The following is a 27,887-nucleotide window of genomic DNA, read 5'->3' as shown; positions in this document are numbered from 1 at the left end:
CAGATTTCAATAATTCTTGCGGGAGGAGATTTCTGAGACAATAAACTTTATCCCAAAATACATTACTAGTAGTCGATGGCAAGTGTTGCAGGGTCCCTTTAAGGCCTTCCCATTAGCCGAGGACGCGCAGCCAGGCCTTACGTGGAAGAGGAATGTCATCAATCACGAGTTCTACTTGAGAGCGTTGGTCGCTAGCTTTAGCCCGCAAACGCTCATCAGTGACCACAAGGTACTCAGACTTCTGCGGAGATAGTGTGAGACCTACGCTTGACCCGAACGAGTGGACCGCATCAATTCCAGCCTGAAGTGTGTCGGACAGTGCAGCTGGGCTGCCGGTAGAACACCAAAGGGTTATGTCATCGGCGTACAGTCCAAACGAGAGATTAGGAACGGAATGTAGCATACGAGGCAGGGGGCGAAGTGCTAAATTGAACAGAGTAGGGGAAAAGACAGATCCCTGAGGAACTCCTCTGGTAGGAGTCCAGGGGGTTTGGCGGTAGTCCTCTAACACCAAAGAGTGTAGTCGTGTGGTCAGAAAATTGTGGATGTAGTTGTACAGTCGGGAGCTAGGCGTAAGTATCCGGATTTGTTCAAGAATTGCAGAGTGCGAAACTGCATCAAACGCCTTTTGGAAGTCTAGACTCACGATTGCTCTAAGTTGGGCTGCGCTCGGATATGCGTACACCTCTTGTTGGATTCGCTAGGGCGGATGTTAGCAGTCTTCCACTCAGGGGGGATACAGCCTGTTCGCCATGCTTCATTGATGAAATTTAGAAGAGTTTCTAGAGCGGAGTCCGGAAGGTTCCGTAAGTGGGAGTATGTAATCAGGTCCGGTCCTGGTGTTGTGTGTCGTTTGCAATCGGTGAGTGCAGCGCGGAGTTCAGCGAATGTAAAATCTGCGTCAATAGGTTCTTGAGTGGGACAAGTGACAGGATGAGGCGGCGGAGGCAAAGAAAGAAAAGGAAAGAAGGAAGCTTGAAGTTCGTCAGCCAAATCAGCCAAGCTAAGACCTGTCTGCAACCGCAACGATGTGATGTGCGTGGATCGCCGTGCCTGCCCGGACATGGAACGGATAAGTTGCCAAATCCGAGTTGTATGCAGTGTTCCACTCAGAGAGTAACAGAAGGACAGCCAGTTGGATGTTTCAAGAGTGCGCGCATATTCTAGAGCCTCGATTGTGAGAGCATCGATGCGTGCTTTGAGGGAGCGATTGCGCTTATTACGCTTCCATCGGCGCATAAGCGCATTACGCTGATCCCAAAGGCGTAAACGATGTGTATCAACAGCCGGACGTGTGTCAGAAAGAGCAATAAGCTTGGTGTTATGGCCATAGGCGTCGAGAATTGCAGAATTCCAGGTGCTTAAATCAGATATGGCAGCCGTATCGATTGATTCCCGGAAACCATTCCAATTAGTGAGGCGAGCACTTCGCGGTGACGGAATTGAAGCACCATTCAAGGGTACAGTTGTGTGAATAATGTGATGATCGCTGCCTAGAGAATTATCCTGGACTTCCCATATAGCCGAAGGCAAGCCTATTGCCCAAGTGAGATCAGGAATCGTATCTCTTTGGCAACTATTGCCTTGTCGTGTAGGGCTGGTTAGATCATTAAGTAGAGAAAATCGGAGTTGCTGAGTGACCCGCCTTAGGAGTTGACCTGATGGTGAGGTGTATGTGTAGAGCCAATCAGGATGGTGAGCGTTAAAATCCCCAGCCCAAATAACAGCATGATCGCGGTAGGAGCGAAGGATCTTACCTAACCACCCCAAAGCGGGTCTCGCCTTAGGAAGCCAATACGAATTCATGACAACTAGTGGGATAGAGCATCCAGGAAATTGAGTGATAGTAAGGACCGATTCCGACATAATAGAGTTCTATGCGGAAACATCTACCTGGTGAGTTGGAAATGTGCGGAGGACATATGTCACAACATAGGTACGAGGATTGGGATCGCGGCGAGTCGGTATACTGGGCTGTATGAAGGAATCGTACCCTGCAATGTTGTATACACCGTGGGTTTCCTGAAGGAGTATGATAGATGGAGGGTGTGGGAGGGATTGAAGGTAAAGCCTAAAAGCGGAGATTTTACGGCGGAGTCCGCGACAGTTCCATTGCACTATAAGTGGTGGAGCCATGTCCAGTTAACAGTATTTGTCGAGTCCGTAGATTGATCGAAGGTCACGTACCCTGTCCCTGACAGTCTCACGAACACCAGGTGAGGGTGAATGCCCGGCGGCAGGTCCAAGGCCGCGTAGCTAAGCGTGGGACGTGACAAGCCGCTGAAGGAGTTCATGTTGACGACGGAAGTGTTGCTATTGTGCTTGGTAGTGCTTTTCTTGGGCTTGAAGAAGCGGTTGAAACAGTTGATGAAGCAGCTGTGCCAGGCCCGTTGGCTGCATCGCTGCCGTAGCGGAATCCTCCTGTGCAAGTGGTCGACCGGTGTACGGCTGTTCCCGCCGTGCAGCGCGGAGTCGCTTGAGGAGGGCGGTATGGCGCGCTTCCGTTTCTTCGAGTCGTCGTCGAAGGTCAGCTGCTTCTTGCGCGAGCTTTTCCAACTCGGCTTGAATAGTGGCTTCCTCTTGCAGGATGCCCTTCTGTGGAGGTTGTTCCTTTGTAGCACTAGTTGATGTCTTTGCAGTCTCTTCGATCTGGCTGGGTGTTGTGGTCGCCGCGGCGTAGGAGGCATGCCGTTTACGCTCAACATGCGCCGGCTGCGAGTTGCTCGAACGTTGCTGCTGTCCGCGCGCTGCGCCATTTGCTGATGACGGCAGCGCTGTAGTGGTACGCTCTTGTGAGGCATGATCTGATAACTCCGCATCGCATTGTCCGGGTGTTCTGCCGCCGCTTGGTGATCGAAGGGGACCGTATCTGTTCCCTCGGGTCTGTGACCGTGGTCGGCGCTTTGCGGCTAGTTCAGCATCAGCCTCAATTTTAGTCGGACATTTTGGGTCGGTAGCCACATGTCCCTGCTTCTTACAGTTGCGGCAGGTCATTGTATTTGCTTCCTTGCATTTAGTGACGGCAGCGGTATCGTTTCCGTGGTTCTTGCCGCATGTGTCACATACTTCCTGGTGAGGGCACCCGTCTTTCTTGTGGCCGAACCGATGACAGCGACTGCATACGACCGATTTGGGTTCGTAGAGCGTGACTCGAGAAATGCGGCCTTAATAAATCACAGAACTAGGTGGGCGTCGCCCCTCAAACGTCAACAGGCATGCTCCACGGCTGCCCATTGGGCGTGCGTCAAGTATTCTCTGACGGTTGCACGACAACGCCGCCTTAAGTTCAGCCTTGCTTTCTTTGCAGTCGATGTTATAGATCACTCCACGGCACATATCTCGTCCGGGAGCCTGCTAGACTTGCACAGCAACCTGTTTACCCCGAATTTCGAGGTTCGTCAGTTTGAGTAGGGCATCGGCTTGTTTTTTGTCATGGACCAGCACCGTGATTGTGTTCGACGCAGGATGAACTCTGTACGTCATAGGTTTTGTAACATTCTCTGCGGGTGCTGCGGAGATGAGTGCGAAGTGGAGGTCCTTAGTTGGTAAAGTGCTGAGATTCTCGTGGGCGCGCGGGCGTATGACTAGGACATACGTTTCCACGGGAGGTTCAGAATAAGGATTTAGTTGCTTACGTTTACGCCGTTGTTGAACCTGGTAGGCTCCTCCGGCGTCAACACCGTCACCGTCGCACACGTTAAAATCGGTTGCAGGCCAGTCCGCCTGTGATGCAGTGGTGAGCACGGAGTTCTTGAGATGTGCACCGGTGACTTCCATTGTTGGGTCAGGCACTGTAACATCATGACCGCATTTCTCGGCGCGCTCTTTCGCCACGTATGTTTCCATGCCGTCTTCGTCACTTGAGATGGCCGATTCATTTTCTTGAGCCGAATGCGTCAGGAGGCCGCGGCGCGTTCTTTTTCCCGTTGTACTGCTGTCTGAGGCGCTCGAAGAGCCCCTCCTGTCGTGGCAGTTGCGGCGAGCGCTGCGGCTCCTCCCATAGCGTTGCTTGTCTTTCCTCGAGCGTTCGCGCCGATGCTGGTGCGGCCCTTCGCGGCAAGCCTCAGAGCTCGCGCCAGGAGTTGCTTCGAGATCGGCACGTGCTTGCCGTTCTTGTTGCTGTGGTAAACTCGGCGGCATTTCTGCTTGAATCGGCGTCGCCTGTTGTTGTCTGTAGTCATCAGATGGCGGTGGTGTCGGCGCAACCTGGCCGGCGGTCGTCCCCGGCGGTTCCATGGTGTAGGCTTAGCAAAGCCGTCGCCGGCGGCGAAAGGGTGGCCGTAAAACGGCCTTGAAACACGGTACCGTGTCGAGTGTCACCTCGATGGGCTCCTGGTGCGATGGCGAAAAGGATGACCCGTAGCACTCGAAGCACAGACGTGAAGAGAGCTCTTGACTGGCGATGAAATGCAGAGCGTCGGGACATACGTCCTTTCACACTGCGCACAGCAGAGGCAGTGTTTGCGCGTCCCGAAGGTGGACGGGATGAAGGGCAGGTGTATAAAAATGGTTAGTATACGAGTGTAGCCCGGCCGTTAATCAAAAATTCGCCGAATTTCGCAACGAGAAATGAAAATGGCGATTTTAGGCGGAACGTGGGACAGCACGCTGAAAACGAACCTGTATTTTTCAAGGCCGGCGAGAGTTGCGCGCAGACCAACTGCTACCACTATTAGTGAAGTTGTTCACACCGGAAATGGTTACAACAACACAGACAAAAAGTACGCATTTATTTTTTTCTCGCACACATTCTTTCAGACGAAAAGAAAAAAGAAGGAAGAAAACACAAAAAACGCAATTGTTGGTTTTTGAGGAATTAGTTTTTACCCTGGTGCATCCAACCACCCAAGTTTTTTCTTTCGGAACTGATTATTTTCGGACGCTTCCTAATCGCTATCTATAACTCTAGCTTGGAGTAGATTTTTTCCCTTAAGCGTACCAAACTGCGGTTTTCATGTTCAAAATGATTCGCGCTTGAGTCGTCGGCTTCGGTCTCTGAAGGCCATCTTCATGGTTCCTAGTCAGCCGAGGGATCTTCCAGTGACAGCCTGCGAAGAGAGAAAAAAACATGCAGACGGTAGAATATTCATAAAGCAACACTTGGACTAGCTATCATTGGAGTTGAAAAAAAAAAACGAAACTTCCTGCAAAACTATGACTTGCAATACTCGCTCCTGTGGATATTGCTTTGTTTATAATGTTATGGAATAGTATACTTTAGGGGCGGTTGTAATGAATTTTCCAGATTCACGTAAAATCTGACATTTCTTAACCCCCTCCAAACGAATCTTGGCGATTTCTTTAGGGAAGGAATTTGGTAATTTCAAGCCGCTTTTTCGCCTTTTCGTACGCGTCGTTCCCAGGAAAGTCGGGCTCGGGCCTTATTGCGTGCTCATCGATTAGGAATTAGCTTGCCGGTGGACGCTGTATTTTGCGCATGGACTACGCACGATTTCACATGTTGAACCGCTCCGACGTATGCCGCACCAGTTAAGAGCATATGCGGATTTTTCAAATAGGAGACAATGTCTGATCATCTGGCGCGCGAAGTCAGTGGGTTAGATATTTACATGAAGTTGCTTCACTACTTTATTTTACTTCGTTTCACGGTTCCCCGTAAACGAGGACAGAAGGAGAGAGAAACAAGGGGAATACGTTTAAAGGAGCCATGAAGACAAAATACAAGTTGGGTTTATTAGAAAGACTGCTTAGTCCCGATAACAATGATACCAATATCATCGCAATCTTCGAATAAATAACGGAGATATTAAAGAAAACGTTTGAAGCAGTCGCGACCCCCTAGCCAAAATCCCGCAACTTTTCTATGACGTCACGGAACCTTGTTTGTGCGATTGGCGGCCGCCTAACTGACCTGTCGCGACGAAACATGACTGGACGTCTATAATGGGGCCTGTAGTTCCATTTGACCGCATCACTTGAATGCTAACGTGCAGTTAACGCACTGAAAATTATGATTTATTGTTGGCCCGTATGACGTCATTCTTGCTCATAACACGTCACTGTGGCGCAAAATTTGAAAGCTTTTAAATACTTCTTGCTTTTTTTTCGTTAAAGAAACATCTTTTGTGGTTGTAATGGAGCTGAGTGAGATACTGAATCCTAGTTCTTTCAAATTAAACGAAGTTGTATTTTCTCTTCATGGCCACTTTAAGGGAAGGCTGCGCTTTCAACAACCAAGTCTTCGTGTGGAACAACCCGAAGGCAATGCGTGGATTAACATAGCGCGAGTGCGCTCTTGAAGGGTTGGGGAGAAAATAAGTAAGGATTGACAGAAAAAAATGAGAGATCGAAACTATAATCACGTGAATGAGTCGAATTCCTATTTCGGGCGTGATTATGCATATCCCAATGTAATCCCTCATTTTAAAAATTTTAGTTTTTTTTTCGTAGAGGGGGAGTGGGGAGAACACAACATGCTACGTCAGCGTTCAATATATTAGTTTTCGCTCTTTGATGGTCCGTGCATAGTTTGTGTTTGTTCACATGCTGCTCGTTGCATTTTGCCCTGCTCGAAATATGCCCTATGTAGACCCTGATGACTCGCCAGTATGTCGTCAGAGCCGAGGACCGCAAATAAGTGATTAAAATGGCGAGACGGAAACGAAAATTCCGGATGTGCCTTTCTCGTTCAAAACCACATTTATGTAGCCCTGAAAAACAAAAAAAAATCGGTTTCTTCCAATATTATCACGACCATCCACAATCATCAACATTAAAGTGCAGCTTTAATGGCTAGACGGACTGAACATCCCACGATCCTGCGTCCACAGAAATTTCCTCCGGTGCCAGCAAATAAGCATCCCTGAAAAACTACAATGGTGAGAAGTTAGAAGCAAGACTCGATAGTGTGGCTGGGTGTATCTCTTTCGGAGCGGAGCGCCAAAGCACAGATGAAGCGATAAGCGGCGGGAAGGGGCGTCCGACGGTGCGGGTGGAGCAGCGTCAACCTGGCAATGGCAAACACCGGCCGCACGTAGCTTTGAAACGGGTAATCCATGCGGCATGCGTACTTTAGAGGAGCGGGAAACTTAGGATCTGTAAAGCGGGAGGCTTTGCATCTGCGGCACCGCGAGCAGGAACGGGAACGGAAGAAAATGTTGCAAACACGCAACGCATACTGAGAAATTAAAGCAGTTACCCGCAGCGTGAAAGTGATCGGAAGTGCAGAGCAGGGATAATGCGCCGGAGGGGCGCGGTGCCGTTATCCGCTCGTTCCTACCGCCCATCACGCTCTTCTCGCTGTCTCACTATTCGCTCGATGAATTTAACGGAGCTTTTTATCCAATGCAATTCTAATTTCGCGCCTTCGCAGTGATACGCATTCTCTGCCAGGAACCGCTCGATCGGGAGTTGGGTTCTTTTTGTGCTTGCTTTCACCTCGCATGTGTCGCAGCCTCGCTGCGCCGGTGGGAACACGTCATTTTTGGCGGAAGCTTTTTTCGCTGATACTACCGTAAAAACCAAGTCAACGGACCTTCCTAAGTAAATGGACACAGGGGCTGTCGGTTGTTCACACAGACTTTGCCTCAAATGTACCCGAAGTTTTCTTTGCGCTAAACAACGGAGAGATGTACGACAAGCGCCAGCTGTTCAGGAGTTTCGAACGGTTATGACTATACGAACGGCTGGGATTTCGAAGCCTCTGCTAGGGTCCGTTACGCTGCTATGCCATGAGGTTCTGTTTGGGTCCGTTTGGCGGCTGCGCCACCTGATTGCGGACGTGGCTAGACAGCGCGGCAGCGAACAACCTACGACGACAAGGCGGGAACCTAAAGTTCTATGCACTTAAAAGACTTTGCCATACGGAGTACCGCCCGGTTCCACACCGGCCGCTGCAGGTTGATACGTCGCTGGTTAACCATCTGTACGGACTTCACGGGCGCTTTTTTGAGAACTCATTTCGGATGTGCCACAAATGAAGGCAGGTAGGCCAGGGTGTTCCATAGGCGACACGCTGACATCTACCAATAATAAGGATTTTCGTTAAATGAACCAACCCACCGCATTAGATTGTATGTTTTTAACGCACCCATGCAATGCAAGCGGTGAGGCGCGCTGTAGTGGAGGGCTTCGGATTAATTTTGACCACCTGGGGATCTTCACCGTGCGCCGAGATCTCGTACACACGGACGTTTTTGGTTTTCGCCTCCATCAGAAAAGCTGTCGCCGCGGCCGGGAGTCAAACCCGCGAGCTCTTGCTAACCAACCCACCGCTGAACTCCCCCTAAACAGCGTGCATGTCAAGGAGGTTTCCGATTGCGAATAGGCGGAGGTTTCTGGGACTTGTGACAGTGTTCGAGGATTGCAACACGACTCCCTAAAGCAGGAGTATGAAACCTGCGACCCGCGAGGCAGTAATATGCCCTTCCCCCCAGCCCCCTGATCGTCATTGAAATCCCCACAATTCCCCCTGTCACTTTCTATGCTAGGGCCGGCACGCCAGTTTCGATCTCAAATGGGGTTAGACGGGAGACAAGAACACAGAATTGTTCGCTTTTTGTTGACACTGTCCCCCATCTTTACACTTAGCCAGATTATTGTCAATTTTTGTGGAATAGTGCTTTCAATTTGTTGAGTTTTTTTTCTTTGCCTGCATATCCCCCTCCCCCCCCCCCCCCCTGATTGGCCATTCGGCCCTCCTTAATGTCGGCGCCATGAAACTCGGCACTCCACCTGAAAAGGTTGCCGACCCCTGCCCTAATGTAGCGAGAAAGTTCCAGTAAGATGCAATGGTTGGCGCTGCAGCTGCCGTAGTGCTTCATGCGGTATTGTGTGGAAAGCCTCACATGGCCAGCAAAAACAATTCCGGCGTCCAAAGTGCGCATCTGGAACGTCTCCTACAGAAGCGTTCCCGTCAAGAGGCGTTCCCTAGTGTGAGCTGAACCACGGTAGTAGCGAGATGTCTTCCACGCCAGGGAACCGAAGTTTGATAGAGTGGAAGAACGAAGCCCAACGAGTCCACCTCAGCACCGGTGAGCCACGGACGTGACACTTCCCAAGTCCTGTGTCCCCACCTCGTAACCTGCCAACACCAGTCGGCCTGGTGCGACCGATAGCGACGCTTACGATGTTCCCTTGCACAGTTTCCCGGTGCATCTTCAAGAGCTTGGAATGCTCCTTCGTTGCGTTGGCGGGTGTCACTCTTCCGGGGGGCGTTGTTCACCAAACACCTCATCGTCATGCGTGCTGGCAAGGGCTTTCCTGTTTATTTTCATGTCATCCGATCATCACCGCACATGCCTAATTATTGTCTTCTGATCAGGGCGATCGGCTCAGACGACAGAGAAATGTACCAAGAAGCAAAAGAAGTGGACAGTGGCGAATAGCGCAGGTGTACCCATTAATAAAGATCTAGAAACAGTGCATGAAACGCAAACTATGCTCGTGCGCCATTGGGCGCTTGCCATACATTGCATCTCTTTGTAAATACATTATAAGCAACCATGCTTCCTGTCACCTTCGTACTGCCGCCACTTACGAATATAAAAAAAAAGATAAAAAAGATTTTTGGTCAGAAGTCTTAAAAAGCATCCTGCAACCTCAACTGAAAAGAATGATGCTCATGTTCTTCCGGTGATGCCTTTGTCATCATGGGCCGTAGGAATCCAGGTTGCATGCCATACCACCAACAAAAGGAACGCTTTCAGCTGCTATGAAGGGCCGTGATGCCACGCAATTCTAGGGACAGATTTCCTTCTAGTATGTATCAGTATGAAATTCTATCCTTGCTGCTTTGGCTGCGGCTGGAGTGTACGGCGGTGCATCAAGCACGACCCCGCGGACCGCGCCCAGCGGCGCTACAGCCACTATTGCTGCGAACAAAACCTCGAAGGTTCACTCAGAATGGTTGAAATAGACAATAACGGTTTGCAATTCGCCACACAGAAGAAATAATTTCGTGACCTGGGATTTGTTCTACCGAAAGATGTCCCTGTTCTTCAGCAGATTAATATTTTTAGGTTAGGAGGACGTAATGGCGTAGGGTGAGTAGAGCTGCCGGCTCTTTATTTACGTGTTATTTGAATATGAGAGTCAGAAACACAGTGGTCTCTCTTTCAGCCGGCAAATTAATTGAAATTAAGAAAATGCTTGTACTAAAACGGCTGATAATAATGGTGTTATCAATTCAATTTCCAAAACACTTACGTGCGCTTCCCATAACTCCATAGTTTGCGACGGTCACCAGAAATGAACACTGTGCAAATAGTCTACTCAAGTTCTCTGATTTTGACGACGAAGACCGGGCAATAAAAATTTGAGCAGCTTCGGGTAATGTGATATTGCAACAGTTATTCATCATCATCATCATCATCATCATCATACACCCTTTTGTGTCCACTGCAATACGAAAGCCTCTCCCAAAGATTTCAAGATTTCCAGCCACGCCTATCGAGTGCTAGCTGAGTCCATGTTTTCCCCCCAAATTTTTGCGGCTTATCTCGCGAAGGACTTCTCGGCCGAACCCTATTGCGTTTAAGGTCTATGGGCAGCCACTCTGCCAAACGGGTGGTCCACCCGTTGTCCCTCAATCACGTCACGTGACCAGCCCATGCCCATTTCCTCCGCTAGATTTGAACTAGATTGTCCTCCACCTTGGTCCGTCCTCTAATCCATGCGGCTGTTTTCCTGTCCCTCAACGTAACCCCTAGCATTCGGCATTCCATGGCCCGTTGTGCCACTCGAAGTTTCTTTTGAAGCCGTTTGGTGAGAACCAAAGTTTCTGCCCCGTAAGTCATTGCTGGAAGAACGGATGGATTAAATGGAAGCTTTTTGAGTGACAGAGGTAGTTTACCAGTCAGGTTGTCGGAGTTATTACCAAACGCAGCCCACCCCATGCTTATTCAGCGTGTAATTCCCCGTTCATGATTTGAATCACCAGCTTTGACTTGCCCAAGATATACGTATTCGCTGATTGTTTCCAAGACTTCACTGCCCACCTGGAAGTGATGTACCTTCGCGTGTTGATTCTACTTTACCATTTTTCGTTTTTATTTTAAGCCTGCAATCATACCTGCCGAGTACATTTGGTAAAGCATGCGCTGCAAATCTTGCCTTCTCTGAATGAACAACACGATTACGTCTGCAAACCTTCGATTGCTGAGAAATTCCCCATTGATGCACCCTCCGGTTTTACTTCACCTCATATTTCTGAACCAACCCTCCACACAGGCTGTAATTAATTGTGGCGATATTGTGTCCCCTTGCCGACCCCCTTTAGTATAGGAAATTAAAAAGTTCCGTCATAAGCCGTATAGTTCCCGTACATCCGTCTATTATATCTTTGAATAGCGCAATGTATGCCCCGTAGACGCCGTGATCACGTAACTCGTTTAATATTGCTGTAGTAGGCCCTAAGACAAATGACTTTTCATAATCTATGAATGCCTTATAACGCGGTTGATTATACTCTGTGCGCTTTTCGATTACCTGGTTGATAGCGTGAACAAGATCTAAAGTTGAGAAACCCCTCCTGAAACCGGCCTGTTCTCGTGGATGTTGAAAGTCCAAAGTGGCACAGATGCGGTTAGGAATTATCTTGGTAAATAATTTGTAGGTTGTGGAGAGGAGGGTGGTGGGCCTGTAATTTTTAAGCTCTTTGGCATGACCTTTCTTATGTAGGAGAAATGAATTCGCATTTTTCCGTTTCTTTGTCACCCTTAACGAGCTCAAGCACAGAGAGTTGGGCTGCAAGCTTCGTTAGCACAACGTAGCCTCCGAGGCACAATACATCAGACGTAATTCCATCATCTCATGCAGCGTTGCCTTTCTTCATTGCTTGTGGAGCCGTGGCTACCTCATGTGTTGTAACCGGCGGTACGGGTTCCACACCATTAAACGTGAGTATGAGGCAGGGGTAGAAGCGATTAGATTTGTGTATATTGCCTTGGCTATTTTTAGTATATCATCGATATTATTTGTTATGTGACCACAGGCATCCCGGAGTGCATACATTTTATTTTTGCCAATAGTGAGCTTCCGTCTAGTCGCTTTCAAACTGCCTCCGTGTTTTAATGTTCGTTCAAATTTTTCAAAACTGAAAGCACGGATGACAGCAGTCTTGATGTTGTTGATCAATTTGGAGAGCTCTGGCATTTCAATTTGTACTCGCGGAAGCCGGACTAACATTTTCTGGCACTGACCAATAAGGTCTTTTGTATTCTGTGATAACTTGGATTCGAATTTCGGCTGTTTTTCTCCTACGGCTGGTGCTGACTCCATGACCGCATGTATGAAATGATAATTTAGAGAGTTCACATCATTGTTTTCATTAGAAAACACAAAGAATTAGTTTTCAAGTAACAATCTGGATTCGTTCACTTTCCGCCCTACGGAGGGCAGGTTAGGCGCCTTCAGTTTTAGCACCCTTAGTCTTTCCCTTCTTAAATCGAGACTGATGCTAATTCCGACCATTCTGCGATCACTTGTTTTGATCCGGCCAATAACCTGCACGTCGTGAATCATGCGGGGATTGCCAGTAAAAATGAAGTCAATTCCATTTTTAGTTTCACCATTGGAACCTTTACAAGTGCATTTACTGTTCAGTCTTTTTCGGAAGAACGCATTGCTAGTGCAAAGAAAACGACCAAAGGAAACTAGCAAACCAGCAAGGAAAGGAAGCCAGCAAATCTCGGCAAAGGAAACCAGCGTGTCTCCGCGTTTTTTTCTAAAACCTATGCCAAATTTTTCTACCGGATGCTCCCACATCTGTTGTGCACCTGTTTTTGCATTGAGGTCCCCCATAATGACTCTCTACGGAGTTTTAACGTGTCTAATTGCTAATTCAATGCTGTTAAAGGGACTCAAATTGTAAAGTTCAGTCGGCCTAAATCTGTAGATTATAGCATGTTAGACCAGTATACCAGTAGCTGCAAGGGAATTTGCCAAATAACGCAGAACATTGTCGAAATTGTAAAAGCAATTACCCTCCCCTGTCTCTTTAACTAAAATATGTGATATGAAAAATAGTCAATGGTGAAATGAGATTTGTGGCGCCCACCAAAGATTTTCTTTGAAGACCGTGAAAAATCTAAAAGAAAAGTATGCAGGAAGTTTTGCTGGCCATGCGCATTTTTGAAAAACACTATTCCCAGCCAACAGAAATTTTAACAAATGAGGGCTCAGTCCAGGAGGTAGACTTTGTTCCCGTTTTGAATTCGTCAGTAGGTTTCGCTTTGAGAACAGGAGCACTCAAATGTTGTACGCATCCGGGTGGATGCCCGAGCCGACCTACTTGCTGAACACTAGTCATACAGACCGTTTAAAGCACGCAGGTAAACAGACTTTCAACAGGTGGCGCTAGCAAAGCCCTCACCATGACTGGCCCTAAGCACAGCGATGTTTCGGTTTCTTCCGTAGCCTGCCATGGTGCTAGAAAGTATGAGAGTCACGGTGGAAAACTCTAGACGTAGACGGACGTGCCAACTGCGATAGGGACCTGAAGGTCCGAGATAAATCGCCATGTGAGTATTCCTGGCAGCAACTTCAGAAAGTGTGTCCGTGTGTGCGGCCTTTTCCAATGCACCACTTTCCGCACTGTGAGCGCGACACTGAAGCCTGGCTGCGCTGGATCGCCATTCTTAAACGAGAAGATTTTCTTCCGCGAACATCGGCAAGGGTGACTTTGTCAGACCGCAACGGAAGGATGTCGGCAATCGTTGGGCGGTTCACACGAATCTACTTCGCCACGCTTATTGTAAATCATGTCTCTTGTGTCAACGCGTATCGCACGTGTCATACCGACAAAATGAGTCAGCATTTCCATGTAGCCGCTAAAAGCGGTGGTTTCCAGACTCTGTACAAGTTTTGGCTGGGAATATCAGCTTTGCTCTAACAGCCACCGGCTATAACAACTAGCCATAACAATTAACCACAAACTGCATAACAAACACCGGGATGGTGTTTCTACAATAGGCGGTGCTTCTGCGTCATTTCGCAGATGTTCTGCAACGCGCGACAAAAGTTGATTGTAGGGTTTAACGCGCCGACGCAACGCAGGCGATGAGGCGCGCCATAGTGGAGGGCTTCGGATTAATTTTTACCGCCTGGGGATCTTTAACGTGCGCCGAAATCTCGTAAACACGGGCGTTTTTGCTTTTCGCCTCCATCAGAAAAGCGGCCGCCGTGGCCGGGAATCGAACCCGCGACCTCGTGCTGAGCAGCGCAACGCCTTAGCTACTGAGCCACCGCGGTGAATACGCGACAAAAGTTACGAAAGTAACATTGCGACAGAGGAGCTCCAGCCAACTTCCCCTTGTGTGGGCACGTGTCACTGTCCTCCAAGCTAACCTTGGATATCCAAAGCAAAACATGGCTTAGTCTGGTTGAGTCTTGGTTTCGCTTGCCTAACATTTGATGTAGCTGTATTGCCCACGTCGGCTCAGAGCCGTTCGGCCACGTGAGTCACATACCCGTGTCACATAGCCCGTGACGACCCTGCGGTGCATGCGTTGGAGGCTGCGGGTTAGGTCGGCTGCCGATCAGCTGAGCGGCAGCTCCTGTCGCGGCCGCCGCAGCTATGTGAGCAGAACGACTTAAATCGTGGCATTGTGCGCAGCACCGACAGCGAGCCCGGCGAATCAGGCGATGCGCTTCGAGGGGTGCGTCGCCGGAGGTGTGTCTCCTGTCAAAACGTCAACTTGCGCATACTCCGCGAAACACCTGAACGAAAGTAGTAAAGCTCAGCTCTAAAAACTAAAAAGAAATGAAAAGAAGTCTATCTTACAAATATGTCGTCCATATTACAAATATGTCATCGCGCGCGCACGCACGCGCGCACGCACACACGCACACACGCACACACACACACGCGCACGCACGCACGCACGCACGCACGCACGCACGCACGCACGCACGCACGCACGCACGCACGCGCACCGCTTCGGCGGCTGACCAGGCTACAAAGCTTCGTTCCGCCAGTCAGCGATTTCACGACGATACAGAGCTGCGCGAGGGCGACGTGCTAAGTACCAGACGCACTTCAAAACACTCTAACAAGGAACTTGGTCCATCGGAAGCAAATTACTGTACACAGAAAAGCGGAACCGCGGATGGCTGTCGCGCTACTTGCCGCCATGTTGGAAACGCAAGCGGCACACGTACGCACGCTATTTCGCTGAAATAGCATCGGCTCGTCTTCCCTCCGCTAAAAGCAGGAGCGGCTTAACGTACGGCGCATGCGCAGTAGAACGACGCAAAGAAATAGCGTTCGCTAACTGTTTGCGTGCGGCTGCGTACGTTATTCTAAAAGTCTCTCATATCACGTGGTTCAGATGAGCCACTCAACGAGGAGCGTATCTCACTCGGTCCCCTCACACTTTCACTAAGCATCGCTTCAGACGAGCGTCTCGGACGGGCTCATCGCACTGCCTTCTCTTTGCACTTTTGCCATTCTTTCTTCGGCCGTTTTCTTTGTCTTCGCTTGTTCGGTTACTACGCAGTAGTCGCCGCCAAACCACACCAGCGACCGCCAAAGTGCTGCGCATTAAAACTCACTGTCCTTCCACTGTTTGAAGGATGGTGACCAGTTAAGCTAGGCGCCGCCTGAGTAGCGCAGAAAACAAAACAGCCTTGTGTTTAATTGGCGATCGAGCTTACCTTGTGCTAATGGGTGGAAAGAAACTTGGAAGCAGAAGGTTTTATTCTAGCGACGAACAGGAAGCTGTCATTTCCCTTCCGCGTTGTACGCATCTCATTCTGATACACCGACTCAAGCAGCTCGAAGACGGGGACGGCCAGCTGGTCGCACGGAGCCGGAGAAATCCATGTTTACCGAGCGTGTCACCGGTGAGTACGCAATGGATAGCTGCGTATGCATGCCCCCGACACCCTTCACCCCATTTATGTATTAACCGGAAACAAGACCCCGTCGAAAATGTAGCTTCGGAAAACCTCCAAGCAGGACGCAGCAAACACGGGGAAAAACGTCACACTGAGCCCTTCACAAATCTAACACAAAACTCTACCTCTTCTCTTCGACACATTTCCTGTCTACGATGATTTATTCATGCACCGTATATGTAGATACCTAGGCATATGCGGCTTCGTTGGAACAAAGTGTGACAGTGAACCGCAACGAAACCTAAAATGTGAATATTTTCTTCGTCCACAATACAAAAATAAATAACTGAGTGTCCCCGCAAAAAATAAAGAAATTTGCGAGTGCGTACCAACAATGTAACGCCCTTATTTACAACAAAAATGCAAAATTGGCGGAGCCAGCATATTGTATCCTTATTATGGATGCTGTTCGTCGGATATAATATACAAAACCGCAGCAATACAAGAAATATAAATGTTAAAGAAAAACACATACATCTTATGTATCCCTCGTAAAAAAAGAAGACTGAAACATAAAACACTTATAAAACCGTGGAAACACGAAAACAGTAAGTGTTGAAGCGAAAAACCGTCTAAGAGCAGCATTTGCCGAAAAATACCTAATTGACTAACACGTTAAATCGCTATTATCGCGGTAATGTAGGTCATTATTTCTTTTAGGACAATTCGTAATTAGTGGTTTCGTACTGAATGCTTTTGGGGGTAGAAAAGAGGCCCAAATATTTATAATTTAGACACTAAAAGAACTCCACAATATTATGGCACGTCGGACGAGAGCGGAAAAATTGTTTTGCAAGTTTTCTACGACGCTCTACGACGCTTTATATTCTAAGACGCTTCTAACATTCTACGACGCTTTATATCTTGCCGAAACGGACAAATTTGCAACGTGCCTGCGTAAGATGGTCGTAATTATCAATATAGCCCAGCTGAAGAGAATTTGCAGGCTCAATATCGTTTGACCATGAAATGTATATGCGTTTTTTTTACAACTGGGAATACAAAGTTTTTTGTGAGAAGTACTGATGCAGGAAATTTAAGAATTTTAGTCGCACCCTTACTGCTTACTTCATTCTAGATATTTGTATACCAGAAGAGAACGCAATCTTGCTTGTAGGAGGGATTTGTTTCGACATGAATGTTCAGAGGGGAAGTCTGTGCTTCCGCTAAAATGGGCTTTTTGGGGAGTTATGAGTGTTGCTATTAATATGCACGCGCTTGTAAGCATTACTCATTGGCCCTCCTCCGGAAAAAACCGCCCCGTCTAAGTTAACTTGCAACAGTATATAAACTAAGAATAGACCAAGGAAAAATGGCACTTGCATCTCTCTGGATGTGCGAATGAGTCAGCGCACAGTGAGTGAAGTGGAGAATCCACTGAATGTGGGAGAGGCCTCACCTGAGGAGAATTGGGCCGTCCTTTGTGAAGCCCCATGAATCCAGTTCTGCTATGTTGAAAAATGGGTTCAAAACTGTAACAAAACTGTCGCTCGCTTCGAACGGTCGTGAAAAGCGGTTCATATAAAATGGAATTCTACTTGGTGTCATACAGTACTCCAGTTTCTGGTTTCCCTCGGGGTGAAGGATGCTCAACCTGATTTGGAAATTGAACGGCCACTGGAGATAGCGATCCAGTTTTCCTTTGTGGAGTCCAAATTGCAAATAGACTTTCTCGTTACCAATAAAACCAACGCCTGCAGACACGCAGTAGCCTCTCAGGTACACCGGCTTCGGCATAATGGGGGGTAAGTAATGAGATCCTGCTCTCTGCATTCGCGAGCGATATTCCTCCAACGTCCACGTGTGCGTTGTGGCAGCTGGAATGATCGAAGGCAGGAGAGCCAACGCATTCTGGCGGTCTTCAGCTGAGCTGCTTTTCGCCCAAGCAATCTTAGACGCATCCTGCGCCAAACTATCGCTGTGCGCCTCTGCAGATTCTGCAGAGTTTCGCGCCCGTGTTTCTGGACTGGGATCGGTACTCCGAAGAAGTTCCCCCATTCGATCGTTTTGGCGATCAATAGCGTGTGAAAGTCGATCCAACTCGGCGTTAGTTTCTCGCTGTCCGTCTCCCATTGCTTCCCTGAAAGCAGCGAACTGTGTAGCGAGCCCACTGTGGTCTATTCTTGAGGAAATTGTGTCGGTTATACTTTGCTTGAAGGCCTCATTTTTTTCAACAAAGCTGTTATAAAACGTCTGCTGATTAGCATACGCATTCTGCGTGAACTCGTCAAGCTGATCTTTTAGCTTGGCCTCGTGAATGCTCATTTGGCTTAGACTTTCTTGGAGTAACCTTGTTTGAAAGCTTCTCTCGTCCGCTTCTTCGTGCCGAGGAGCCGTAGCCGTGACGGCGATTTCCATAGTGCGGCCTAGTTTTCTCAGCTCGGCTTGAATCGACGACATGGCCGTTGAGACGGCGTTGTGTATTCGCTGAAAGCCATTGGAGAGGTCGGACCTTGTCGCACTGAGATTTTCTTCGTCTTCGGAAGCGTTTGTTCTCGCATGAACGGAAGCTGTACTGGGTTCCCTCGAGGCGTCACAGCGAGATTCCAGATGTGCGCACACGTCGTTGGCAAGAATTTCCGCAGAGCATTTGGGACACGTTGCCGAATGGTGCCCGCACTCATAGTGAAAGTGTCTGGAAATGTCCGCAGCAGTCGTGGCGACATTGCAGCCATTGCGGTGATTCCAGCATCGAACCTGCAGCAGAGAAAGATGAAAATGGTTAGGGCACGAGGTCTCAAGCTCCCTTTGCCATTACCTTACTCGCTGCAGGTCTGAGAAATTCGTGCGTACTAAAAAATAACCAAAGCTTTGAACGCCGTTTTGAGGCTATTATGTATAATAACAAATAAGGACAGATTCATAACGCGTAGTGTGAACGCGTGGTACACAAATTGTACACACGCACTTTGATATTAGACGCAGACACGTGCAGAATTATCAACCTAAAAATCGGAGCGCACTTGACCTGCACGAATATTTAAGGAACCCCCCCGCAGCGCTTCCAGGTTCTCGGTTATTCTGAATGTTGCAGGGCCAGAAATAACTTAGACTAGCGAGAGCACATGCCGAACTCCGGGTGTGGCAGTATAACCAGGTGTGTAACACATACGAGAAAACTTGAGAGCGCGCAAGTTGCAACTAAACCCAGAATCGTCGGATGTCGCATTGGTTGGAACAAACCTCAGGATTAGTTTGTCGTGATGATGCACGTTCGATTTAGAAGCGAAATCCCGTTTGATATAATAGGAATGGGCCTGTGACGAAATCAAAAATTTCTGAAAGGAACAATTCGTGCCTTTGTAGTAAAACTCCATACCAACCCCCCCCCCCCCCTCCCCAAGCTCCCCCTCTCCCCCAATGGCTGAATCAAGTAGTCGATCCGCACACGAAAGTATATATCTCGCCAAAAATTTGTAGATCTTAGTCTAACCGGAAAAAATTCCCCCACTTTAGGAGCAGTGTAAAGATTGACCTGTGTTTAGTTCGCACGGAATAACAGGAACGTATGATTATGATGGCTGGGTTTTTTGGCGCAAGGCAAGCTGGGGCATAGAGCGCCTATTGTCGCTCGAATAACAGAAATGTACTCTCGATCTTTGAAAACCTTGGGGCCCAGAAATTTCGGCGACGATATCACACCCTTTCCGTGTTTCCTTCACTAGCTATGTGATTTCTAAAACCCTTACCCACTTTTACGTTTGTGCTCAAATAAAATCAAGGGAATGTGATGGGCATTTGTTCGAGGCTTTTTCTGTAAAGGAATATCATTGGATAAATTAAGAGGCTAAAAAAAATTGGCCCCAATTCACGCTTTGAATCTGGTTGGACTGCGAAGCTGTAAACAATACCCGCAACAATTACCCATGCGACGTCACTTGAATTGACACACGAGGCTCATCAATGAGTGAAACGAAAGCCGGCCGAATGCAGCCGCGACGGGAGAAAGAATACGGAGAGGAGCATCCGGCGAAGGCGGCCACGTAGGGCAGCACACGCACTTTTGGGGTCATCTCTCTCACTGCCTCTCCCTCTTGTTTCATGCGCGCCCGCAAAAGAGCGCCCTCCCCATCCTGCCCTCCCTTCGGCGGTTATCCAAACAACGTGAACGCCGTTATCATACTTTATGCGGTCTGCACTTCACACGAAGGTTTCGAATGAGCGCAGCTGGTAGACCCACCTCTGGGCTCGTTAAGCCTACCGTCTGCCTTCCTGTACCATCGTGTGCGAGCAGCTAAGAGGGATTCTGTTTCAGGTTGCGCTAGCGCGTAGACGCAGAATGTCATGCTTCGCCCAAACAAGCGGGTTTGGGGAGGCGGAGGGGGGGGGGGGGGGGGGGGGGGGGCCTTCGGCCAGCGGTAACAGGATTTTCGTTCAGCACGACCAAGAGTATCAAGTTCTTTTGGCGCAGTTTCCTACAATACAGTCTGTTTTGAACATGGTGGTTCTTCACGCGGGTATGCGTGCGCGTCCTTATCGCATCGAACATTTCCGTGGTACTTCGACTCGTCTGGCGCTGCTCCCCAATATTGTTGCATTGGGGACGTATCAGATGAGGCAAGTCTGGGCTGTTTACGTCATATCAGCGGATGGCGCTGCCTCGATGTCAACACCTTTAAAGCAGGAAGCCCGCCAGAAACTTCACTGGCTTCTGCGGAACGTGCCGGACGACGCCGTCCGAGCTGCGCTTGCGCCCCACGGGCGCGTCGGCGAGGAGAGCAGGTAGTCGTGGCGGGTCGATGGCATCCAATACAAAGGTTCTACGTTGCGTTCTGTGTCCGTGAAGTTAAAGGCACGTGTGACGGTGGACGACTTGCTACATGAGCTTCGTGTTGAGGGCAACAAGACTCTCGCCGTAGTTGCATGCCGGGCTCCCCAGTGCTTGCGTTGCAACATGAAGGGACACATCCGTCGCGAGTGCGAAGTGTCCCGGTGTTCGTCGGTCGCGCCGATGCTTCGTTCACGAGGCGAGTGCGTGCGTCAGGTCGTACGCGACTGTCACCGGACCTGCGAGGGACGAAGAGCTCCGTGAAAACCTCATGGACGAGGCGGACGTGGAGGAGACGGCAGGGGAGACAAATGGTGAGGAGGTGAGAGAGCCTGCTCCGGTAGTACCGGTCATGGCCGAGGCTCACCGTAGCCTTCCTGCAAAGGAGGCGCTTGGTCAGCCGAAGACGCCAACACCACAAGACACCTCGAGCCAGGGCAGCAGTACCAAGGCGGCCAGACCGGCGAAGGGGACGAAGATGACGATGCCAACTCCTGCAGTGTCCGTGCCAACTCACGGGCACGGAGCTCGGCAGCGACGGGTCTGGCGGGGCTGAGGCAAAGCGGCAGCGTGAAGGCAACGACACCAGGCAAGGCGTCGAGCGGTGCCGGGGCGACGTTTAGGCTTGAAGCCGAAGTCCAACGTGCCTCCCGAGCGACTGAAACCTCCGTACACGAACCACTTGGTGTCATCACGTTTTTCTCTAAATGTATCCAGTTTTGCTTTTACTTGTTGTGGTGTTGGAGGGCGTTTCCGAAACGCAAGCAACTTTAGTGTAACTACCCGAGTTCATGTTATGGAACTTTTTTGGAGCCACTTTAAAGTCTTCTGAGTCTGTGAAGTGTATTTTCTTGTTTTTTGGTGGGGGGGGGGGGGGGGGGAGAAGACGGAAGGGCGGCTTGGAGTACAGAATCCCAAATGTTTATTAATATAGCCGGTGTGATGACCGACCGGCATATCAGCGCCATATCCGGTGTTCAGCAGTGAAATAGGCGAGAGTACGCGCATGCGCATACGGCCATCTGCTGCATGAGTGTCGTCTGCTACGCTGTTTCAAGGTCCTTGAGAGTGCCACACCCCCTGCCACTGCATCTGAATGACTTTGTGCCCCACGCTGCATAGCTACCTTTGGCGGTAGCGAAACGGCCTTGCAAGATAAGAAAAACAGGGGTGTGTTGCCCTGAGAAGAACAGCGGAGCAGACGACGCTCCCACAGCAGATAGTTCCATGCGGGTGCGCGTACCCTTGCCTATTATGGAGGTTAACGCCGTGATAAGGCGCCGACATGCCGATCAGTCGTCGCTCCCGCTGTATTATTTAAAATTTGGGAGGCTGTCTCAATGCGGTAATAAAAAAACGTTTTCCACTCCATTGTAGTGGTAGTGGTGGTAGTGGGGCATCAGGCGGTGTTAGCCTGGTTGGATATGCCGGCAATTGCTCCCCCCAAGCTCCTCCTAATTAGCCAAATGTAGTGTCCTTTTACCACACGTTTGCCAGCGCCGTCTCCTCAAAGAAGCTTAGGAGAAGGCGTGACACATCTCTTCGCAGCATCTAATGTACCCTTGGAAAGACGATGGGGGCCAGAGTGCTGTGTGGGGCTGCCAGCTTTTGAATCGCTGAGAGCATCATGCTCTGGCCAACACATTACGTAGTGGTGTACATCCCCTATCACTGCACATGACGAACACAGAGGCGACCGCACGATCCCCACCTTGAATACCCATGCTGTGGTCTTCGCGGAGACCATTCGGGTGCGGTACAGGCATGTTGCGGCCGATCTTGTAAGCCCCGTTGTGACGTAAGGCTGGTGAGAGGAATTTCCCAGACACTTGAAATGTTCGGCCACTGTTCGCCTGAAGTCGTTCCGGTGATTGGGGGAAATTTTAACTGTCGGTGCAAATTGTAGCGCACTCCGTGCCATCTGATCAGCGGTCTCATTGCCCTTGACGCCAACATGGGATGGAATCCATTGAAACCGCACATTGAAACTCTGGCTGGTAAGTTTTTGCACAAGCCGTAAGGAACGCTGACAGTCCTTTTTCATGGGGATCCCACGCTGCAAAAGTTGTAGTGTTGCTTTTGAGTCAGTCAGAATTACAACTTCATTTGGCTTATACGACTTAAGTTTTCTCAAAGCAGCCGCGAAGGCAATGCACTCGGATTCGGTGGAGGACACCACATGATCCAGGCGTTCTGCCCAGGAAACCTGGGCATCAGGAATGATATACGCCGCTGCACTAACCCCTCTGTACGGATCGTCTGAGCCATCCATAGAATTTTGAAGTTGATTGGGATACGTGTTCTCCAAATGTTCAAGAACCAAAACTCTGGCTGCGTCCACTGGCGTGTTTCGCGTGACTCTCATGTGAGGAACATGTAGTTGACACTGCAGGCTCTCGTAAGACCATGGCGGCATTGAGATGGGAAGTTTCCCCGGCCACTGATGGCACAATATTCTCAGAGTGTTAAGAGCAGTGTGCTCATGAGAGGCCGTCCTTGATCGAAGCCGCGTATTATTGCTCTTCTAGCACTGGTTTCACCAAGACGCATTACCTGCGTCAGTAACCTCTGTGACGGCATCAGGCGGAGTGTAGCAGACTGGCTCTCCCGTATTACCGTCTCGTTTGCCGCTCCCTGAGGGACTCCAATTGCTATCCTCAGCCCTTTCCTCTGCAATGCTTCGAGGCGCTCATACTGGGTTTCTCTGAATGGGAGATCAGAGGCAAGTGGTAAAGAATGCGACTTGCAATCAGAGCTGAGTTAAGCTTAATAATCGACGCCGGCTGATTCCCCCACTTAGCCGCCACAATCTTCCTCAAAATGTTCACGCGGGGAAGCAGAGCCGAAATGGTCATGTCGACTGCCCGTCGGCAATACAGTCTGCTGTCGAGGGTGACACCAAGCAAGCGCACGTGAGTAGCTTGACGCATAGACCGGCTGCCCAATGTTAAATTAACACGGGTGGACTGTCGCCTAATCCCAGGTAAAAGAACCAAACGGCGTCAGTGCGACGGAAGACAAATATTTCTGCATTGTTTCAACACTCCGTTGAGCAGTCACTGCCAGTCGCTTATGTTGATATCCGTACAACCAGATGCAAACATCCTCCGCGTCCACAGATACTTGAGCACGTTGTCGAACTTTTTAGTGCTGCAGGCAGCCCAGCCATAGCGACATTAAAAAGACATGGGGACAAAACACTACCCTGGGGAACCCACCTCGAGACGCTTCTTTTTTCGTTAAGCACACTCCCCAACCGTACTTGCATGTACCGGTCTGTGAGAAAGCCGTGAACGAAGCGAAGAAGGTTTCCCGACACCCCCATTGCATGTAGCCTGTCCACGATTGCTTGTCACAGGACGCAGTCATAGGCCTTCGAAACGTCAAAAAACAGAGCTATAGTTGAAACTTCATGCCCTCGGTTATGTTCGACATGGTTGATAAAGTCCAGAACACTATAGGCCTTATGCAAAATCTGCTGCCCTCTCGCGGCCACCGCGAGCGCGACCGTCAAGGGCTCAACTGGAAAGCGGAGCATCGAACTGCAGCGAGTTCCCGGCGATCTATCGTTTCCCGTCGTCCAGGATGCCTACATACTGTTGTGTGCCATGTTGCACACAACGTGGGAACAAGGATGCTCAAGGGGCAAAGGTAAGAATGCTAGAAGTCAAAGTATTAATGTTTATTGCGTGTCGCGCGCGCGTGTGTGCGTGCGTGTCGCGCGCGCAGCGAATCGAATCCGTGTAAAATTCGTTCATGTAACAATGACAACAACAAATTATGTCCGTGTGATATGAAATGGGTTACCAAAGAACTGCCTGCTTGTCTCAATATGCCAGAATTACCTCGCGCTAACGCAGCGGCGATTGCGGACTATACTACTTCGTGTGATCGGCGCGAACGCGACCTCGCGCTAACGCAGCGGCGATTGCGGACTACTACTTCGGTGATCGGCGCGAACGCGATCGAAGCTATAAAAAGAATTACAGCGAATGCTGAACGGAACGGCCAGCGCTCGTTGATTGATTGATTGATTGATTGATTGATTGATTGATTGTAGGGTTTAACGCGCCGACGCAACGCAGGCGATGAGGCGCGCCGTAGTGGAGGGCTCCGGCTTAATTTTGACCACCTGGGGATCTTTAACGTGCGCCGAAATCTCGTACACACGGGCGTTTTTGCTTTTCGCCTCCATCAGAAAAGCGGCCGCCGCGGCCGGGAATCGAACCCGCGACCTCGTGCTCAGCAGCGCAACGGGCCAGCGCTCGTGCGTGTAATACTGATAAATTAACGTTCGTGCTTGCTGTCCGGTGTTTGAAAATATTTGATCCCTCGGAAGTCAGGAGTGTCAACTTGCTTGAACATAGAGGGTGCAACCGCTGTGTTTACATGCTTTGCGAGTTCAAGGCGAACGTCGCTGCTACAGTTCATGTCCGGACGTACTTTATGTACTGTTTGAAAGATTCCGTTTTTTACATTCTCACAACGAAGAGAAATTTGCACGCGATGTAAGCATTCTGCGTTCACACCAAATGCAGGGCAAAATGAGTTCGAGTGGTCGCGTGAACGAACTCCGTGCCGGACACGAACCATCGCTTGATCCGCGATTTTTCTTGCCATGAATGACGATTATCTGGCCAAAAGCACACGCAAAAAAAAAACGCTGCGCAAAAAAAGATGCCCTTCTAACGAAAAAAGGTAGATGGAAAAAGACGCAGTTTAGGTACATTTATTGTATGCCTTAGTTCTGCAATTAGCGCAATAAACGATTCTTGAGCATTTCAGTGCATAATTAAGGAGGTAGAACGAAGGGGAGGAGGGGGTAGCTGTTTCGTAGACATTTCGTAGGCTCCGTAGACATTTCGTAGGTAGCTGTTTCGTAGGCTCCGGTAGCAGGCACAACGCACAGCAACAGCAGGACCAGCGACACTGAAACCAAACAACAGACCCGTGAAATTCAATACAGGCACAGAAACATTACCTGTTCAAGAACAAGACTAGTGCTTACAAATAAGAGAAGGGGAGAAAGCCGTCATTTAGACCTAAATTTGAATACGGTGTGACGTGGCCTTTAATGCAGACCCTTGGGAATGAACAGGACGGCTGGTAGTTGAAGCATTTATGACGATTATAAAAATAATCCAAGATGATTTACGTAGTGTGCAACTAGAGCACCATGGTCTTTGACCATGTTAGAGACTACAGTACCGGCTCTGCATAACAAGAGAGTCCTTAAAAACTCCATAAGTAGTATACACGTTAACAAGCGTGGGTAAAATAAATTAACAGAGTCTTCACACAGACAAAATAAATGAAACGAGCGCCAAAAGCAAAGGTGACGAAAATATGACAGCCTTTTTAATGACCCTCGCACAAACAATGCGCTTGCGCATGATGCATTCAGGTGTGCTTTCACGCGACAGAAAGCGCAACCCGCAGTCCATAGCGTTAGTCCTATAAAAATTAATCACCAACTGTGTTCGATCGTTTGTAATCTGCACATTCATTATCGTGGCAAGAATTCCTTAGTATTTATTTTTCATTCAAAACGCTTCCATCAATCGAAAATTTACTCTGCACCGGGCTGCAGCATTGCAGTGCTATTTGATTTCTTAAAAACGGGATTATTTTTTTTTTTCGAGCGACCCAGGATTGCTGTTACAAAAACAAGCACAAAGTTGAATCGCGGAAGAGCCAGCATTCGTCAATGCTTTTTCGCTTTCATAAGGACGATTTACCGCACTGTTTGTTGCAAAACACGATACCCCAGCGCTACTTGAACAAACAAGAGCCGTGAGTCAAATATTTATTGCATAAAATAAGAAACGCACAAGAAGTGAAACGGAACACGCGTGTTGCGGCTGCCCGAGCGACTGATTTTTCAAAACTTCGATTTGCGTGCGGCACCATTGATGGCTCGGTAAGCTTTAGAATGTAATTCATTCTAGGCACCATTAAAGAACTTCTGCGCAAACTCAAAAGCACATACAAATAACAAACCAAGAGTACTTACCCGGCGCACCGTTTCGTCTTCATCGTCGGCAGGCAAACGTACGATTCGGTGGCGAACTTGTAACTGCGCTCCTGGTGCCGTTGCGATTGCGTTTTGGACGCGTAATATGTCTACGCGAAGCCGGGCGGGAACCGGGGCAACGCAGACAAGTCCACACACCATTCATCAGTCATTACGTGCGACAACACAGCACGAGACGTGCAGCGCGTCACCAAGAAGCGATAACACGCACGCGCAGCACCTTGTAGCACACGTATTCCCGACCGGCGCTATCCTTAAACATGGCGTCGAAGCGAGGGTTCGATTCGGCTGCGACAGAGGGCAGCACTTTTGCATAAGGCCTATCCTGGGCGCTCAAGCGTCGTCATAACCCAGTCATGCAGTATGGTAGTTTTTTATAACAATCTACCCGGACAAAAAGTCCAACAAGACTTTCCTGTTGGGCTGACAGCACGCCTGTGGGGCCAATAAGAAATTCTGTCGGCACTCTATCGTTCCAATAGCCTAGTCTTCCAACAGGGAGCTTAACCTTGATGGCGTTTGTGGGGCCAATAAGAAGCTCTGTCGGCACTCTATCGTCCCAACAGCGTAGTCTTCCGACAGGGAGTTCAACCGTGATGGCGTTTACCGGCTCGCCAACACGATCAGTGAACGCCAACAGACGCCTTGTTGGTAATCAGCGGCGCGAGCGCGCCATCAGACAGAACCGTCAGACGCCCTTAAGGTGTTTTTAGGGCCTAACAGCAGCGTCTGTCTGGCATAGACGCTAAACGTCAACGTTTGTGTTCTGATTTTTCCCTTCAATATGTAACAGTCAGACGTCCGATAACATAACGATGTCAAGATATGCTTTGGCTCATACCACGGCAAGCACAATAGTTTGTTTGCAGCCTCGGTTGCCCTTCGTCAAGAACAAACTGAATCGGCTGTACAGCTTTCTTCGAGGGGGTGTATGCAGGGGTTCTATCTTGCTTTTTTTGCGCAGGCCGCCCGGGGCGGCCCCTGTAAAATATTTTTCGCTCGTCGCTGCCATCCACGGTACCTGTTTGCTGTACCTATTATGTCGCCGCCACTACATGATTCGATCTCTATCTAATATTGCCTTGCATTATCCCCACTTGTTACAAATTCAGAGTTTTTCGCACTGTTAGCAGTCGTTTTACACGACGGGTTTGATGCGCCTGACATGCCCGGAGTGACATCGCTTGTAGTATTAGCGCGACGTTGCTTGTCTGCAAGACGGTGCCG

At 49.3% G+C, this 27,887-nt stretch overlaps 1 protein-coding gene across 8 annotated transcripts in view; it reads right to left on the bottom strand.

Moving 5' to 3' along the window:
* The window catches only part of LOC144172816 (TNF receptor-associated factor 6-like), a 334,329-nt gene that overhangs the window by 55,407 nt on the left and 251,035 nt on the right, over positions 1 to 27,887 (bottom strand). For 3 of the 8 annotated variants that reach the window (XR_013323114.1, XM_077701445.1, XM_077701443.1), the window contains exon 2: positions 4,700 to 5,048. The exons of 4 other annotated variants lie outside the window; for them this stretch is intronic. Coding sequence is in view for 3 of the 4 variants with exons in the window: in XM_077701445.1 (XP_077557571.1) it covers positions 5,022 to 5,048 (27 nt within the window). In the remaining variant the exon portion in view is untranslated. Of the gene's footprint in view, positions 1 to 4,699; positions 5,049 to 17,257; positions 18,556 to 27,887 lie in introns of those variants that run through there. One more of the 8 variants, XM_077701440.1, reaches the window with a different exon arrangement.

Source organism: Haemaphysalis longicornis, unplaced genomic scaffold, assembly GCF_048455015.1.
Source record: "Haemaphysalis longicornis isolate Haplotype H1 unplaced genomic scaffold, Haemaphysalis longicornis Haplotype H1 scaffold_26, whole genome shotgun sequence".
Taxonomy (NCBI): Eukaryota; Metazoa; Arthropoda; class Arachnida; order Ixodida; family Ixodidae; genus Haemaphysalis; species Haemaphysalis longicornis.
Note: the sequence above shows the minus strand (reverse complement) of the source record. Positions and strands in the feature narration are given on the sequence as shown.